The following is a 19,392-nucleotide window of genomic DNA, read 5'->3' as shown; positions in this document are numbered from 1 at the left end:
GTACATTTTACACATTTGTATATAAATTGTGTTCCAAAGTGTAACTTTGAAAACATTTTTTCTCTTGCCTTCAGTGACACCATATCATCTACTAGTTTTGAGCCTTTCTCCTTGGCTGTCCCTTCTATACTCCTTTAACAACTTTTCCTCCTCTTCTGAATATCCAAGTAGAATCCTTATGCATGGTCCACAGTCCCTGTTTCATTCATTCATTCATTCATTCATTTATTTATTTGTTTATTTTTGAGACAGAGAGAGACAGAGCATGAACAGGGAGGGGCAGAGAGAGAGGGAGACACAGAATCAGAAGCAGGCTCCAGGCTCTGAGCCATCAGCCCAGAGCCCGACACGGGGCTCGAACTCACGGACCGCGAGATCGTGACCTGAGCCGAAGTCGGACGCCCAACCGACTGAGCCACCCAGGCGCCCCCACAGTCCCTGTTTCTTAATTATAAATGTTCACTAGGTGACCTCGCCTCTACTCCTTGACTTAAAATGGTATGTTTGTGGTGGTACTTCTCAGGTATAAGCTCTGACTTTCAGACTTACTTATGCAGCTGCCTCTTTTCCCTCACCACGTGGATGTCTGTTAGGTACATCTCAAACTAACTGCAGCCGAAACAGAACTTCACGTGTCATTTCTTACACCTCTGTTCCCACAGCCTTTTATGTTTCTCAGTAAGCAATGATATTGGTGCACCAGCACCAATTTCTCAAGCCACAGGCCTGGCATTAGCCATATTTTCTCACTCTGTTTCACGTTTCCACATCCAATTTGTAGGAAAGTATTGTTGCCTCTTTCCCAACAGATCCTGAATCATTGCGCTTTGCTTTTTTTCTCCACTGCTACTACATCTTTCAAGATATTATCATCTTTTTAATTGAGATATAATTTATCGTTTAAAAGTATACATTTCAGTGGTTTTTAAATTATATTCACAAAGTTCTACAACCACCATCACTATTTAATTCCAGAACATTTTTATCACTCATTAAGAAAACCTGTACCCGTTAGCAATCACTCTCCAGTACCCACCTGGTAGTATACCCACCCAGCCCTGGGCAAGCACTAATCTACTTTTCATTAGTACAGATTTGCCTATTCTGAACTTTTCATATAAGTGGAATTGTTAAATACGTGGCTGTTTGTGCCTGATTTATTTCATTTACCCTCAGTTTTTCAAGATTTCTCCAGGCTATAGTATGTGTGAGTACTTCATTTCTTTTTACCGCTCAATAATAATTCTGTTGTAAGGACAGTACCATATTTTGTTTATCCATCAGTGGATGGACACTGAGTTGTTTCCTCTTTTTGACTACAATGAGTAATTCCATTTTCTTCCTTTTTTTTTTTATAGTGAGTAGTTCTTTTGCAGACATTTGTGTGTAAAATTTTGTATGGACATAAGTTTCAGTTTTCTTCGATATATATCTAGGAGTAGAATTGCTGGCTGAGAAGTTTGGAGGAAGTGCTGAACTTTTTTCTAAGATGACTGTACCTATTTACCTTTTACCAGCAATGTGTGAGCGTCCCTTTTTCTCTACATTCTTGTCAACACTTACTATTATCTCCCTGAGTGTGAAGTGATACCTTATTGTGGGTTGTTGTTGTTTTTAGTTAACATACAGTGCAGTATTGGTTTCGGGAATGGGCTTATTGTGGTTTTGATTTGCATTTCCCTAATGTCTAACTGATGTTGAGCATCTTTTCATATGTTTGCTGACCATTTGTTTTATCTTCTTTGGAGAAATAACCACATTTTTTCCTGTTTTGGTTTTTAGTCAGGCTGTTTATCTCTTTGTTGATGGGTTGTAATAGCTCTTCATGTAATAGCTATTTATTTAATGTCTGAATAATATGGCATTATTTATCTCTTCTCTTTCTTTCTGCAGCAGATCCCAACTATTATTTTGCTTTTAGAATCTTGCATCCCCCGCCTGCCCACCAAATCCGTTCTCCATATAGCAGCTAGAAGTGATACTTTAAAATGTAACATAGATCAGATCTACCCCTCAAGACCCTTTGATACCTTCCAGTTGCACTTATGTTAAAATCAAAACTTTATCCTGGTTTGCAGAATATTACATGATGTGTATATTGCCGACTTCTGTATGTACATTTTATTCTATGCGTGTCCATTCTTACAAAGCTGGCCTCTCTTCAAATGTATACCAGGTTTATACCTTCTTCAGGGCCTTTGTACTCCCTGCTCTTTAGGCTGGAAACTCATAACCCAGATTTCACTTGTCTAGCTTCTTGTGTTTCAGAACTCACCTGAAATTTCACCCAGTTTAATCCAGAACTGATAGGCCCATATGCTCTATCATATCACCCCACTTAGATTCTCTGTGTGGCATTTATGAAACCTGATTTTCCTTACCTGTTTGTTTCTCCAGTAGAACGTAAGCTCCATAAGAGCAAGGACCTTGTCTATCTTGGTAACTCTTGGCATTCTAGCATCTGGGATAGTGCCTAGTTCCTGTTCAGTGTGGTTCAGAATAAGTTCATAGTTTCCTGAATGTTGAACATTAACACGTTTTTCCTCTGATTCATAGATAACCATTTTTTAGATATAAAGCTTCTTGTAGATTATTTCCTTTTGATATTTGGAAGTACTGTTACTGAGTCAAAAAGTGTAAACATTTTAATAGCTTTTGATACTGCTGACTGGCTTTCCACAATTTTTATTTCCATGTGTATTGCCTCTTGAAAACATCTATTTTGGGGATACCTGAGTGGCTTAGTCGGTTAAGCATCTGATTTCGGCTCAGGTCATGATCTCACGGTTTGTGAATTTGAGCCCCATGTTGGGCTCTGTGCTGACAGCTCAGAGCCTGGAGCCTCTTCGGATTCTGTGTCGCCTCCTCTCTCCACCCCTCCCCCGCTCATACTCTGTCTCTCAAAAATAAATAAACATTACAAAAAAAAAAAAAAGAAAACATCTATTTTACCACAGCCTTAAGTAGATATGGACCTGATTTTCTATTTTGATAGTTCTAGCAACCATTAAAGAATAGGAACGTACTGACATTTTAAATATATTTAATTTGAAGGATGACATGGACGAAAGTTAGATTTGGTTCATTTGTATTTATAAGCACTACTATTACATGTACCTGATTGTACTGTGTTACTAAAACCTAGCAGATTTGCACTGGACTTTTAACTATGGTCCTGACCATTAAGTTGCAGATGTTTCTGTTTCTGTTATGAGTTCAAGTCGCAGTTTTGGGGAAAGCAGTCTTGTCCCCAGAATTATGTGCCTCAAATTCAGGGCCAACTATGACTGACTTGTTTCTGAGAAAGGATCTTAACTTTACAGAGTATTATTTCTATATCTGTATACAATACAATGTAAACATACATTTACATTCGAAAATGCAAAGAAATTGTAGTTTCCTGGATCTTGCATTTTTTGTCTCTTTGAAATTGTTACCATTAAAAAGAAGCCACTACTGGGGCGCCTGGGTGGCGCAGTCGGTTAAGCGTCCGACTTCAGCCAGGTCATGATCTCGCGGTCCGTGAGTTCGAGCCCCGCGTCAGGCTCTGGGCTGATGGCTCGGAGCCTGGAGCCTGTTTCCGATTCTGTGTCTCCCTCTCTCTCTGCCCCTCCCCCGTTCATGCTCTGTCTCTCTCTGTCCCAAAAATAAATAAAAAACGTTGGGAAAAAAATTAAAAAAAAAAAAAAAAAAAAAAAAAAAGAAGCCACTACTCATTGTCAGATTTTCTAACCGCTTAAGTATGTTTGAGCCACCATTAGCTTCAGCTAGTGTTTCTTAAGCATTGCTTCACAGAAACACGAGCTGGACAGCTTTTCTGTTGGCAACTCGTTCCCATAAGAGCAGCTAGATAGAATTTGGGTCCAGCTCTTAACCTCTAGAAATCCAAGCAAATGCAAATGACGTAAAAGTAGTGTTCTTGGAATAACATAAAATAGGCTATAACTTTGGTCCTTCTTAAGAACAAATCACTTTTAATACATCTTATGGCCTGTAGATGTAGATAAACAATGAAGTAGAAAGTATATATAAAAGGGAAGATAGAAGATGTGGAAGCCAGAAGAAATGAATAGGACATTTGGGTTAGGTCTGACCAGGAAAAACAATAAATATTTGAGTATTGATCTTGTTTTGTTTGTTTTTTTTAACTTCTAAAATGTTCTTTAGTATGTAGTGGTCCTTAATGGTTTTATTTTAATAAATGAGTGTGACACAGTGTTTATTTTACTTGAAAGAATTAAGGTGTAAGTTAGCTCAGGAACATCACTGGGCATAGTGAGAGAAGAAAATTTTATTTCTTTTTTATATTTTAATTTTTTTAATTCATTTTTGAAAGACAGAGAGACCATGAGTGGGGGAGGGGCAGAGAGAGGGGGAGACACAGAATCTGAAGCAGGCTCCAGGCTTCAAGCTGTCAACACAGAGCCCGATGCAGGGCTCGAACTCACGGACCGCGAGCTTGTGACTTGAGCTGAAGTCGGACTCCTAACCAACTGAGCCACCCCGGCACCCCCAAAGAAGAAAATTTCTTAACTACAGCCTAATAATTGTTTACTTTAGGAACACTTAAAGATTTTATTTATTTTTGAGAGCACAAACGGAGGGTAGGCAAAGAAAGAACATGACAGAGGATCTCAAGTGGGCTCTATGCTGACAGCAGTGAGCCAGATGTGGGGCTCGAACCCAGGTTGGACATTCAACCTACTGAGCCACTCAGGTGCTCTTCTTTAGGATTACTTTTAAAGCACATTTGAAGGCCATAAACTTATTTTCTGATATTTTGTTAAATAGAATTAGTAAAACATCTTGTGTGAAACAAAGTGTTTATTCGTATCTGTATAAAATGTGTATGCTATTCTTTAAAATTCTTTTGCTTTCTTACAGGGTTTCAAACAAAACCAAAAAGAAGGAAGGTGCTCACATTTCAATTAAGAAGTAAGTCTACTGTCATTATAAAAGTGAATCTTTTATATGAATTTCAGTTTGGGGAAAACATATCTTTAAAAATCAAATGTTAAAAAAACAAAAGCTAATGTAAAGCTATTAAATATGTTTTTAATTATTTTTAATTCAAGTACAGTTAACATTGTTATTTTACTTTCAGGTGTACAACACAATGATTCAGCAGTTATATGCACTACTCAGTGCTTACTACAACTGCACTCCTAATCCCTTTCCCCATTTCACCTATCCCCCCACCTACCTCCCCTCTGTCAACCACAAGTTTGCTCTGTATATTTAAGAGTCTGTTTTTTGTTTCTTTTTTTAATTTGATCCTTTGTTTTGTTTCTTAAATTGTACATATGAGTGAAATCATATGGTATTTGTCTTTCTCTGACTAGTTTAGTTACCTTCGTTATACCATCTAGATGCATCCATGTTGTCTCAAATGGCAAAGTTTTGTTCCTTATGGCTGAGTAATATTCCAGTGTGTGTGTGTGTGTGTGTGTGTGTGTGTGTGTGTGTGTGTGTGTACACATCACATCTTTATCCGTTCATCTGTCGATGGACACTTGGGTTGTTTCTATATCCTGACTTTTGTAAATAATGCTGCAGTAAGTACAGGGATGCATATATCTTTTTAAATCGGTGTTTTCATTTTCTTTGGGTAAACATCTAGTAGTGGAATTACTGGATCATATGGTAATTCCATTGTGAATTTTTTTGAGTAATGTTCATACTGTTGTCCACAGTGGCTGCACAGTTTGCATTACCATCTATAGTGCTTGAGGGTTCCTCTTTCTCCATATCCTCACTAATAGTTACGATTTCTTGTGTTTTTGATTTTAGCCATTCTGACTGGTGTGAGGGTTATCTCATTCTGGTTTAGAGATGCATTTACCTGATGATGAGTGATGTTAAGCATGTTTTCATGTGTCTGTTGACTATCTGTATGTCTTCTTTGGAAAAATATCTATTCATGTCTTTTCATTTTTCAGCTGGATTATTTAATTTTTTGGTGTTGAGTTGTACACATTCTTTATGTATTTTGGATATTAAGCCCTTATCAGATACATCATTTGCAAATATCTTCTTCCATTTGATAGGTTGCATTTTTGCTGGTTTCTTTCACTGTGCAGAACCTTTTTATTTTGGTGTAATCCCAATAGTTTATTTTTGTTTTTATTTCCTTTATCAGAGGCTGCATATCTGGAAAAACGTTTCTAAGGCTAATGTCAAAATGATCACTGCCTATGTTTTCTTCTAGGAATTTTATGGTTGCAGGTCTGACATTTAGGTGTTTAATCGATTTTAAGTTTATTTTTGTTTATAGTGTAGGAAAGTGGTCCAGTTTCATTCGTAGCTGTCCCGTCTTCCCAGCCCCGTTTGTTGAAGACATTGGATTTTCCCCATTGTATACTCTTGCCTCCTTTGTTGAAGATTAATTACCATGACTTTATTTCTGAGCTGTCAGTTCTGTTCCACTTATTTATGGGTCTCATTTCGTGCTAGTTGCATACTGTTTGGATCAGTACAGCTTTGTCGTATATCTTGAAATCTGAGATGGTGATACCTCCAGTTTGATTCATCTTTTTCAAGATTGTTTTGACTTCTTTGTCTTCTGTGGTTCTATCCAAATTTTAGGATTATTTACTGTGGAAAATGTTGTGTATTTTTATAGGGATTGTATTAAATTTGTAGATTACTTTGGGTAGTATGGACATTTTAATTATATTAACTCTTCCATTCCATGAGCATGGAATATCTTTCTATTTGTGTTATCTTCCATTTTTTTTTTATTAGTGTCTTACAGTTTTCAGGTGCACAGGTCTTTAAACTCCTTAGCTAATTTTATTCCTAGATATTTTATTGGTTTCGGTGCAGTTGTAAACAGGATTATTTTCTTAATTTCTCTCTCTACTAGCTCATTATTAGTGTATAGAAATGTAACAGATTTTGTATCCTGTGACTTTACTGAATTCATTTATCAGTTCTAGTCGTTTTTTAGTGCAGTCTTTAGGGTTTTCTACATATAGTAATATTAAATGCATTTGATGTCAAAACAATTTGATAAAAGATTGAGCTACGTGCTCTCTAGAATTGTCATGATGTCAAAGTATCATCTCAGCAAATACTTGGTTAGTGGTGTGGAAAGAAAACCATCCAGTAAAGAGATTCTTAGAATCACTGGTGATACTGCACTACTGTGATGGGACAGTCAGACTTGATTTTGATATGATGCAGTGTGAAATACACAAAATAGCCTGTGAAGTGTTTCAGTGAAAAGAGTATAACTGGAATTTAATCAAGCCTATAAGATCTGCTTCCCATTTACTGGAAATAGTGGGCTAGAGCAGCAAGTTAAATGACCTCACAAAAGAAATGATCAGATAGATCCAGAATGGGAAATGCTGTAGTAGATAACTGGCCTCCTTTCTTCAAAAAGTCAGTAAAAAAAGGGTGCCTGGGTGGCTCAGTCAGTAAAGTGTCCAGCTTCAGCTTAGGTCATGATTTTACAGCTCACAAGTTCAAGTTCCTGCAACGGGCTCTATGCTGACAGCTCAGAGCCTGGAGCCTGCTTTGGATTCTGTGTCTCCCTCTCTGCCCCTCTCCCTCTCTCTCTCTCTCTCTCTCTCTCTCTCTCTCTCTCTCTCTCACACACACACACACACACACACACACACACACTCTCTCTTTCTTTTTCTCTCTCAAAAGATAAACATTAAAAAATTTTTTTTTAGTGAAAAAAAAGGCATGGAGTAACTGCTCTAGATTAAAAGTGACTTGGAAGACAACAGCCAAATGCAATGTGGTATCCCTGGTTGGAATCTGGTTGAAAGAGCCATCTATAAAAGTCTTGGGAGTAGGGTTAGGGTGCCTGGGTGGTTCTGTTGGTTGAACATCCAACTCTTAATTCCAGCTCAGGTCATGATCCCAGGGGTGTGGCTTGAGCAAATCAGGTTCTGTGCTGACAGTGCCAAGAGCCTGCTTGGGATTCTCGTTCTCTCCCTCTCTCTCTGCCCCTCCCCCCCCCAAATAAATAAACTTAAAAAACATGATTTAGCAAAATGTGTGTGTGCACGCATTTATGGCTGTTGAGTGTACATGGTGTGCATATTGATGTTTATTGTACTCCTTTTTCTATTTATGTTTGAAAAGTATGTAAGAAAAATGTTCACTATTTTTAAATTAATTAAGCTGTGTGTCTATCACAGTATTCTTTTTTCATGTATTATTTTACACTATTCCATATTCATCTATATTTGATACGGATACCATCATAGCATTTTGTGCACAATACGTGTTTCCTCCCTTGACGTCACTTTTTTCTTTTTTTTTTTTTAATGTGTATTTATTTTTGATAGAGTGAGAGCAGGGGGAGGTGCAGAGAGAAAGGGAGACACAGAATCCGAAGCAGGCTCCGGCCTACTCAGGGCTCAAATCCACAAAACCATGAGATCATGTGAGATCATGACCTGAGCCAAAGTCGGACGCTCAACTGACTGAGCCACTCAGGCACCCCTTTGCCTTTTTCATAACAGGGTGAATCCCCTTCAGACTTTTTCGTTTAGTGAAAACAGTTGTTGCTAGTGTAAGTCTTTGGTAAACAGCAGTGGCCTAAAACTCTGGAGAAGCATGGGGATCCTTGTATTCTATCATTCTTTTAATTTTATTTTAAAAAACTACATTGTTGCTTGTTATATAGAGCAATCTGATAGGAAAATATTTTTAAATGAAGAAAGTTAGAGGCAGAAATGTGTTACGTTACCTGCCATTTATGTAAACGCATTTACATACATGTCTCTGTGAATTGATGGGTCGCCTTAGGGCTGTACTCAAGTAATCTCTGAAGAGGGACTAGAATGTGAGAGAGACTTCACAGAACAAAACCCTTCGTTTTTATTTGGTTGTGTTGTGCTGTGTACATTTATTGGCAGTAAAATTAATATGTAGTTGAAATAGATCTGATAAGATGTCTCATGATTACTCCTTCCAACTCTTTAAATTTTTCATTTTTATAGGTGATTCATACAGTGTTCTTTATTAGGTAAGTGCTTTTTCTTCAGAATTTTTTTGGAGAATCCTCAATGCCAGGATATAAAAATGTTCTGTTTTTTGGGGCGCTTGGGTGGCTCAGTCGGTTAAGCATCCGACTTTGGCTCAGGTCATGATCTCACAGTTTGTGAGTTTGAGCCCCGCGTCGGGCTCTGTGCTGGCAGCTCCTAGCCTGGAGCCTGCTTCGGATTCTGTCTGTCTGTCTGTTTGTCTCTCTCTCTCTCTCTGCCCCTCCCCCACTTGTGCTCTGTCTCTCTCCATCTATCAAATATAAACGTATAAAAAAATTTTTTTTTTTTTTTAAATTTTTTTTTCAACGTTTTTTATTTTTGGGACAGAGAGAGACAGAGCATGAACGGGGGAGGGGCAGAGAGAGAGGGAGACACAGAATCCGAAACAGGCTCCAGGCTCCGAGCCATCAGCCCAGAGCCCAACGCGGGGCTCGAACTCACGGACCGCGAGATCGTGACCTGGCTGAAGTCGGACGCTTAACCGACTGCGCCACCCAGGCGCCCCTAAAAAAATTTTTTTAATGTTTTTTTAAAATTGCATGATATTTTTGTATACAGAATTGTACTAATTTAATTGAGCTCTTGGATGGAAGAGCTCAATTGGATGGAATTTTAGGTTGTTCCCAATTGTTTGCTATTTAATGCTATAGTTATATTCTTTTACATAATTTTTTCTGTAGCTGTATGAACACATCTTTAGAATTCTCTAAATAGAATCTATAATTCTAATCTGGATTTAGATTCTAGAATTAGAACTGCTAGATTGAAGAGAACCTCCATCTATAATTTTAATAGATTTTTTTCCATGTTGCTTCTCAGTAGAGACTGTATTTATATTCTCACCAACATTGTTTGAGAGCTCCTGTTTCCCACATTCTTATTCAGTAATCTGTGAAACCTTTGGATCATTCATGGTCAAATAGTTAGAAATAGTCCTCTAATTGTATTTATAATTTTTTTATTGGTTTTATTATTGTAAAGTTCATCTTTTTGTGTGTTTAAGAGCTCTGTCTTATGTTTACTGGAAACTATGAGTATCACCTTGCCCACTTTTTAACTGGGATCTATGTTTTTCCTTTTTGTTTTGCAAGAATTCTTTGTGATAGGATTTGCAAATACTTGCTTTCTAGTTTATCATTTATTTGACCTTGCTTTTTGGTGGTAGTGGTTCTTGTCATTTGGACAGAAATGTTTGCTCTCCTATATCTGTGTGATTATTTTCCCTTTATCGTTTTAGATATTTGTGTTTACTTTAAATTGTTTTTCATAGTTTATCTACAGTCAGTTCTCATTCACAGACTATGTGTTTGCAAATTTGCCAGCTTGCCAAAATTTATCTATCATACCCAAGTCAAGAATTACAGTGCTTTCGCCGTCATTCATGGACAAGTGCAGAGTGGCAAAAAATTTGAATCCTCTGACACAGATAACTTTCAGCTGAGGTTGAACAGTGCTCTGTCTTCATGTGTCATCTCCTGCTCTAAACAAGCATCCTTTGCGCAGTCTTTTTAGTGCCACGTTATTCATGTTTCTGCGCCTTTTGATTTCACTCTTTAAAGTGGACACCAAACATTGTGTTTTGTGTTCCCAAGTGCAAGAAGGCTGTGTTGTGCCTTACAGGGAAAATATATGTGTTAGGTAAGCCCCATTCAGGCAAAGTCAGGTAGTGCCATTGACTGTAATTTCAGTGTTAATGAATCATCAGTATGTTAGGAGAGCCTGGCTAGCTCAGTCAGTAGAGCATGCAGCTCTTGATCTACTGGTCGTGAGTTTGAGCCCCACGTTGAGCGTGGAGATTACTTAAAAAAAAAAAAAAAAAAAGTCACCTGTAACATCAATATATATTAAGTAACGTGTCTTTCATCAGAAAGACACATTTTAAAAGATTAGGAATTGGTCAGTTGATAAGAATGTGACCAGAGGCTTGCCTGAACCTAGCCTTGTATTTCTTCTAGGAGCATTGACTTAGTACTCACGAATTTATTGTTTTTAGTGACTTTATTTTATTTTACTTTAAACAACAGTGTTAATTTTATTATTTATTTATTTTTGAGAGAGAGAGAGAGAGAGATAGGCACAGAGGAAAAGGGAGAGAGGGAGAATCCCAAGCAGATTCCACACTGTCAGCTCAGAGCCTGACATAGGGCTTTAATTCACCAACCCTGAGATCAGGACCTGAGCCAAGAACAAGAGCCAGCCACTTAACTGACTGAGCCCCCCAGGCACCCCCTGTTGTGACTTTTTAGAACAGAACTACCATGAATGAGAATTGAACGCATTTCTTTTCAAGTCATTTTACAAGCAGTCTACATAGAACAAAGAGATAGTGAAAATAACTTTGTTAGCAATTTGACTGAGAATTTACATACAGCAAACCCAAGTTTTTACTCCATCTTTTCCCAATATTTCATTCATGTGCATGTATGTCTGTGTGTATCTAAAGTGGATAACGTTTTATTTATTGTTTTATTTATTTATCAATCAATCAATCAATCAATGAGAGGGAGAGAGAGAATCCCAAGTAGACTCCACATTGTCTGTGTAGAGCCCAGTGTGGGGCTCCATTTTCCCAAACCATGAGATCATAACCTGAGCCAAGACCAAGAGTTGGATGCCCAACTGACTGAGGCACCCAGACACCCTAAAGCAGATAACATTCTTTTTTCTTTTTTTAAACTTTTTTTTTTTTTTTTTTTTAATGTGTATTTATCTTTGATAGAGACTGAGCTCTAGTGGTGCAGGGGCAGAGAGAGACACACAGAATTTAAAGCAGGATACAGGCTCTGAGCTGTCATCACAGAGCCCAATGTGGGGCTCGAACCCACAAACCATGAGACCATGATCTGAGCTGAAGTTGGACACTTAACCAACTGAGCCACCCAGGTGCCCAAGTAGATAACATTTTTTATATGCAGCTAACTGTTCATTAGTATGCATGAACCTGAATATGTTTATCTTATAAATACTCATTCTAGATTTCAGATACATTTTTACTATGTTCTAGTTTATCATTTCTTTGATTCTCATGGATTCCATAAAAGCACAGTACTTTTGGGGCTCTGAATGGATCAGTCATTTGAGCGTCCTACTCTTGATCTCGGCTTAGGACATGATCTCATGTTTCGTGAGATCAAGCCCCATGTGAGGCTCTGCACTGACAGTGTGGAGCCTGCTTGGGATTCTCTTTCCCCCTTCTCTCTCTGCCCCTACCACACTTGCACATGAGCTCACTCACTCTCTCAAAAAAATTTTTTTTAATTTTTTTAAGGTTATTTATTATTGAGAGAGAGAGACAGAATATGGGCATGGGAGGGGCAGAGAGAGGGGGAGACACAGAATCGGAAGCAGGCTCCAGGCTCTGTGCACATAGCCTGATGCGGGGCTTGAATTCACAGACCACGAGATCATGACCTGAGCTGAAGTCAGATGTTTAAATGACTGAGCCACCCAGGTGCCCCTCTCTCTCAATAAACTTTAAAAAAGAAATTGTTAGGACCGGGGCGCCTGGGTGGCTCAGTTGCTTAGGCTACTGACTTTGGCTCAGGTCATGATCTCACAGTTTGTTTGAGCCCCATGTTGGGCTCTGTGCTGACAGCTCAGAGCCTGGAGCCTGCTTCAGATTCTGTGTCTCTCCTCTCTCTACCCCTCCCCCTCCCCACCCTGTGTGTCTCTGTCTGTCTCTCAATAAGAAATAAACGTTTAAAAAATTAAAAAAAAAAAAGAAATTCTGTTAGGACAGATGAAATACCAGTGCTCCTTAAATTTTTTTTTAATCTTTCACATTTACTCTTCCAAATGAATATCACAATTAGTCTAATTATTTATCCCATAAAGATTGAATTTAGTATTGCATAAAGTCTATATTAGCATACTTTTGTTCTAGTTTTATTTACCATGGTGAGTGTATTGCTTTCCTTTTTTTTTTTTATTTTATAAGAAAATAAGTTTTTAAATTGCATAATTATATCTGAACTTTTTCCCTCCAAATTCAGGTGCAGCTCTCTCCCAAGGAGAATGGTATTTTGATGCGCCATGGTTGATGTGAATAAAATTTCATGCTTTTCTTCATGAACAGTTGGTTGGGTGGCATAGCCATCTGCATTGCCCTATGTTGCATGTGACTCATGCTTCGATAACCAGCCATGTGTTTCAAGGGAATAATCAGTTTGAATAACTCAACAGTGGAAATGTGAGTAACTAAAAGAAACTCAAAGTCACACATAGTGCAGAAAAGTCAATCTGTGAAAATATCGACTGAACATATTTGTATATTGTAACTTTCTTAGTAAGTATGTTAAGCTTTTTATTAATGCCTTTAAAAATAAATGACAAATTTTTTTTAAGCTTGACTGTATGAGTATTTTTTTTTTAGAATATATATGGTGAGGGAAATCTAATAACGGATAAAGAGAACTAGTCAGACTTATTTGGAGAAAAGGTAGTATTATAAAGACACAACCAGTTGTAAAACAGTGTTGCTGATAATCCAGGCTTAAGAAACACACAGGAGTAGACCTCGCCAGTCAGGAACCACGGCTCTGTTCCGTTGCTTGGAAGTCATATTGTCATTATCCTCTCCTCTTTCTCTTACCTATCTGCCTCTCTTTCATCCAGCTTCCTTCACATTTTCATCATGCCCATTGCCTAACATGGTTGTCCAAGCTATTCTGCCCTCATCACTACCTTGTGGTTCCGTCTACCATCCATTTGACTATGTGTGTGTCACTTCAAATTCTCAGGAGAGGGAGAAAATCCTATTGTTTCAGTTGAGTGTAAGCATTGGTATCCATGCACCAGGGATTCTTCCTAGTCCTTTTAGCTGTGGGAGCAGAGGTTAATATAAAAAGTTCTATTTCTTTCAGAGATTTTGCCTGGAAACACTAAATATGCCTAACCTGTTTGTTGCTGCCCAGTACATATTTGTTGAATAAAATGAACATTCAATTCCTGGTAAGTAAGCTTCACAGAATGGGATATTCAGTGGCTTAAGCTTTCTGGTACCGGTGAGTAGATTTTTATTTCTCATGACAGTCAGCCAGTATTTTATACATTCTGCATATTTTCATTGCCTAAGTAGGTGTGGCAGGTTAAATTCAGTTATGAAGGCAGCTTATTTGCTTCAGAGACATTTTTGCATCTTACGTCTTTTGATACCTAATGCCGTTGGAAAGTGGTTGCAGGTTCTGGCAAATCATTCATTTCAGGAATTATTTCTTCAGATTTGTTTATGTGCTAGGTACTCTTCTACGTGCTTGGAGACCACAGTAAGCCAAACAGACGAAAGTTCCTGCTTACATTGGTGGGGAACACTAGTAAACAAGATGTATAAGGTGGCAATAGTAATACATGCCATAGACAGAAATGAAGCAGGAAAGGGGGTTAGGCAGAACGCAGTTGGAATGTGAATGCTTTGTTTTGTTTATTGTTTTTATTTTCAGAGAGAGAGCGAGCACGCGGGAACAGGTAAGAGGGAGAAAAAGAATCCCAAGCAGGCTCCACGCTGAAAGGACAGGTCTTGATTCCGTGAACCATGAGATCATGACCTGAGCCAAAATCAAGAGTCAGACACTTAACCTGCTGAGCCACCCAGGGGCCCCTGTGGATGCTTTTTTAAAAAGAATGGTTAAGGGGGCACCTGGCTGGTGCAGTCAGTAGAGCATGCGACTCTTGATCTCGGGGTTGTTAGTTCACCCCATTTGGGTGTAGAGATTAAAAATAAAATTTTAAAAAAAGTTAAAAAAAAAAAAAAGAATGGTTTGGGATGAGCACTGGGTGTTGTATGGAAATCAATTTGACAATAAATTTCGTATATTAAAAAAAAAAAAAAAAATGGTGAGGGAAATTGAGCTGACATTGGAGCAGAGATGTGAAGAAAATGAGAGCCATTCACATAAATAGAAAGAGAACCTCCCAGGCAAAGGAAATGACAAGCACAAAGGCCCTAAGAATAAGTTTGGCCTGTTCAGGGAATGGCAAAAGAAACCAGTATGGCTGGAATGGAAGTGAGCAAGGGGGAGAGATTAAAAAGAGGTAAGAGAGGTAGTCAGGGGTCAGGTCACACATAGACCACTGTATTTACTTTGATCTGGGATCCATTGGAAGGTGTTGAACCAAAGGCATAGTGTGATCTAATGTATTGAAGAGTCTTATGACTGCAATTTTTGTGTTGAAAATAGACCTCACAGGCAACCTGGGTGGCTCAGTCTGGTTAAGCGTCGGACTCTTGGTTTCAGCTCAGGTCGTGATCTCATGGTTTCGTGAGTTCCAGCCCCACATCAGCCTCTGTACTGGCTGTGCTTAGCCTGCTTAGGATTCTCTCTGTCCCTCTCTATCTGCCCCTACACCACTCATGCTACCTCTGCCTCTCTGAAAAATAAGCTTAAAAAAATTTTTTTTAATAGAAAATAGGCCATAAGTTTCAAGGGAAGAAGCAGGCTGACTAGGACCAGTGGTCAGTAGTGATGGGATCTATTGACAAATGCTAAGTAAAGCTCAGCATTTGCCAGTAGATTACATGTAGAGTATGAAAGAGAGAGATCAAGGATGACCCCCCAAGATTTTGGGCCTAAGCAAGTGGAAGAACAAAGCTAGAATTAAAGACATGGAGAAGTCAACATAAAGAGTGCTTGTGGGAGGGTTGCCAGGGTGGCTCAATCAGCTCAGTGTCCCAGCTCTTGACCTCTGCTCTAGTCGTTAGCCCAGGGTCATGGGTTGAGCCCTGTGTCGGACTCTGAGGTGAGCATGGCACCTGCTTAGGATTCACTCTCTCTCCCTTTGCCTCCTCCCCTGCTTGCATGCACTCTAAAAAAATTAAGTAACCATGAATACTTGTGGGAAAGGAAAGACAGGAATTGGGTTAAGACAGGTCAAACCTGAGATGCCCATTAACAGGAGTCAGGAGTCAAGAGTTCAGAGGAGAGATCTGGGATAGAGCTGAAAATAGGTAAGTTAGCATAGACTTGGAATTTAAAACCATGCAACAGGACCAGATCACGAAGTAAATGCATTTGCATAGAGCTATCAGTGTTTAGAGGTCAGATATGAGAAAAAGCAGTAAAGGAGGCTGAGAGAATTCTAGGTTGGTTAGGAAATCCAGAAGGAATGCCCTGGAAGCCAAATGAAACTTGAGAGGAGGGAGTGACCAGCGGCATCACATACAGCTTTTAGAGTTTTTTGTGAATCTTGGTTCATTTGTGTACATGTTTATAAATGTGTTGATTGTTGATAGGAAATTTCTTACTGTGAGTCATGGTAAAAATTCGAGAAAGGGGAAGTTAGAACAAGAAGATATTGTTTGGATAAGAAGTTGAGAATGGTAGAGGAGGTTTCTCATGTGGGTAGGGTACAGTGGAAGGATTTAGAGAGTGGTAGAATGTTGGAACATGTGATCAGAAAGGGAGAAGTTTAGAAACATGAGGGTGACAGGGCAATGAGGGATGGCCTGGGCATCATGTGGAGACTAACATACAGGAATAAAAGGGCATGGGAATCTTACAATCTAAAAACAGTCTATCATGGAAGTATTCCATTCGTTGTAAAGGGCCAGAATTATTTTAGCCTTGCAGGCCACTGATCATGGTCTCTGTCACATGTATGTTATTTTTTTATTGGAAAAATGTAAAAACTAGTCTTCGCCCAGAGGCTCTACAGACTCAGGCCGTACTTGGAGCCCCCTGCTTTAAACTAGAAGCCCTTATCAGAAGGTTTGGAGAGATATTTGCATGGAGTTCTCTTAGTTTTTAAAATACCATTTTTAATAGTACACACACATGGTACAGAATTCAAATAGTACAAAAGATCTGCAAAGAAAAAAGAAACAGACCTTCCTGCTATTCCCTTGCTATCCTGGCCCCCCTCCCTGAAGTCAATCACTAGCCGGTTCCCTGTGTCTTCTAGATCATGTAAGAGGTTTTCTATAAATATTTATGTGCATCCTATCAATCTTAAATCTAACAAGGTTCTTTTTAGTTTAGGTCTAAGCTATTTAATAAGTAATAGTTTTATCAGTTATCAAGTTGTTGCTTCTCGTGTCCAAATCCAGCCTTTATTGCCCTTCTCTGCAGTAATAGATCTTCACTCTGTAACGACCTGTCCCCGCAGCAGGCACAGTATAAAGCTTTGTCAGTAGAGAGTAGTGGTAAGACACTGTAGGAGCAAGAGACTTCTTTCCCTGCTTCCAGTGTGTTCTTCTAGCAGATCCATGCGACGCGTGGTTTTTCTAGCGCAGTACCCCCACATGAATGGCTTCCTCTAATACCTCTAAGGCACTTTGTCAGCCAGATGCCCAAAGCTCAAACCTTCTTGGGCTGCATTTCAACAAACCTGATGTGGAGGGCTGCGCCCTCTCCATTTTAGTTTGAATCTTAGAAGTGCTATTTTGTACTTCATGCTGATACAGTAAGTGTTGAATCAAAAGCCTCTGTACTAGGAGCTTTTTCCCTTAAATCTTACTTCTACCTTGTTTGGGCCTCTTATACCAAAATTAATATACCCAACAAATCTTAGAAGTATTAAGGCGTATCTCTTGGCCCACAAAAGATTAAACTGGACTGGTGGTAAAGTCTTGTTTCATTTATGTAGAAAATGGATTCAGTCTTGAAATTCACATTATATGTAACTTGAATACTTCTTAAAGCCATCTTTAAGATCTGTGTACCTCACTCCATTCCCCTAACTCTTTTTATCCTCCTTACCACAGTCTGAAAACCGGCTGCTGATCCTCGATTGTGGAGGGTTAGGTGTATAAACTTGATTGAAGAACTGATCTCTATTTAGTTGGAGAGAATCATTCAGGGACTGCAAAGGTTCTTGTAGTGGTTTTGGGGTTTTCTTTAACATGCCTTACTGTAAATATCCTTTTGTGTGCAAGACTTAATAAAATGTTTTTGGAGAGGGAAGTTTTTAGGATTGTTGACACAAATTTGTAATTCAGTTTTTAGGTACATCTTCTATTCCTGAACGATTGGAGAGAATGGCAGTACCCATTTCCAGTGAATAAATAAGCGTTTAGATTGAGGATGTCTTTCCTTCATGGCAGTAAGCAGTTTGATGTCTTCTGTATCCAGGAGCCAACTTAACATGTTAAGTCTGATGAGGCTTGGCAGTCGTGACATGCACTGACTCAAAGACTTGACTGTTGTGGCCTGAGCTTTGATGCATTCAGTAAAATGCCTAGAAATAGTCAACTCTTTCAAGTGTGGCATGTTGTCCAGTGCTTGAAAGAAATTTCTGTATCCTTCCTCTGTAATCTTGTGATTGACTGAAAGATTTAGGTCCTCAAGTTTCTGGAAACCTCCATCGATTGCTACCTTGGCTATAAAAGCAAAGTGTTGGTGAAAATAGAATCATAAGGACTTTCATTTCAGTAAGAGGGGGAGACACAGAATCCGAAGCAGGCTCCTGGCTGAGCTGTCAGCACAGAGCCTGACATGAGGCTCGAACTCACAAACTGTGAGATCATGACCTGAGCCAGTCAGATGCTTAACTAAGCCACCCAGGCGCCCCGAGACTCACCCTTTCTAACACATCCTGTGAAGCTTTCTCCAGTCTGGCTTTTACATTCCTCTCCAGTCTATTCTCACAACAAATTCCTGCCTATCTTTAAATATGCCTGGTTCTCCTTAATCCATGCAAATGATTACCTCTATTTGAAATGCTCTCTCAGTCTCTCCCCTCCCAAATGTGTCTGGGCCATTCTGTCTTCAGTTCTCTATAGAACTCTTTTTCCTGATCCTATGACCCCAAATTAGGTTGAGTTCTGCTATCAGAAGGAGAGTAAAGAAAATGACAAAGAATTGGGAAGCAGCTATGTGCGTGTTGGCCAAAAACTTCTCCAAACTGGCTAAAGACACCAAGCCACAGCTTCAAGGTCTATAAACCCCAAGCAGAATAAATACAAAGAAATCCACACCTAAGCACAACGTAGTACAACTACCATTGTAGGGTATTGTATTGTCATTGCTCAAGCAGACTGTCTCCAAAGGTTAGGGTTTCAACACATGGATCATTGAGGGACACAATTCAGTTCATAGCAAATGACAAAATGTAAAGCAAAGAAAATCTTAAAAGCCACTAAAGCAGGGCCAGATAAACCTTACATTCAAATACAAAAAAAGACTGCCTGCTGAGCAAAAGAAATGATGGGAGCTAGAAATGTGAAAGAAAATGAGCACCAAAATCAAATTCCATACTCTCTGAAAGAAATGTCAAAAACGAAGGCAAAATGGGGGGGGGGGGGGGTGGGAGGGGGGTGCCTGAGTGGCTCCATAGGTTGAGCAGCCGACTTTGGCTCAGGTCCTGATCTCATGGTTTGTGAATTTGAACCCCACGTCAGGCTCTCTGCTGTCAGTACAGAGCCCACTTCAGATCCTCTGTCTCCCACATT

General features: G+C 39.1%; 2 protein-coding genes across 6 annotated transcripts in view; one reads left to right on the top strand and one right to left on the bottom strand.

Annotated features, from left to right (window-relative positions):
• The window catches only part of SMN2 (survival of motor neuron 2, centromeric), a 38,675-nt gene extending 25,324 nt beyond the window's left edge, over positions 1–13,351 (top strand). The window contains exons 8-10 of one of the 2 annotated variants that reach the window (XM_042940637.1): positions 4,885–4,935; positions 8,964–8,989; positions 13,001–13,351. In XM_042940637.1, coding sequence (XP_042796571.1) covers positions 4,885–4,932 — 48 coding nt within the window. In that variant the 3' untranslated portion in view covers positions 4,933–4,935; positions 8,964–8,989; positions 13,001–13,351. The remainder of the gene's footprint in view (positions 1–4,884; positions 4,936–8,963; positions 8,990–13,000) is intronic. The other variant, XM_042940636.1, reaches the window with a different exon arrangement.
• Positions 13,352–13,829: 478 nt separating this feature from the next.
• The window catches only part of LOC122221293 (NLR family apoptosis inhibitory protein), a 37,571-nt gene continuing 32,008 nt past the window's right edge, over positions 13,830–19,392 (bottom strand). For 3 of the 4 annotated variants that reach the window (XM_042940617.1, XM_042940620.1, XM_042940633.1), the window contains one exon: positions 16,741–18,321. In XM_042940617.1, the coding sequence (XP_042796551.1) occupies positions 17,957–18,321 (365 nt within the window). In that variant the 3' untranslated portion in view covers positions 16,741–17,956. Of the gene's footprint in view, positions 14,318–16,740; positions 18,322–19,392 lie in introns of those variants that run through there. The other variant, XM_042940628.1, reaches the window with a different exon arrangement.

This window comes from Panthera leo, chromosome A1 (genome assembly GCF_018350215.1).
Source record: "Panthera leo isolate Ple1 chromosome A1, P.leo_Ple1_pat1.1, whole genome shotgun sequence".
Taxonomy (NCBI): Eukaryota; Metazoa; Chordata; class Mammalia; order Carnivora; family Felidae; genus Panthera; species Panthera leo.
This window is presented reverse-complemented; position numbering and strand designations above follow the sequence as displayed.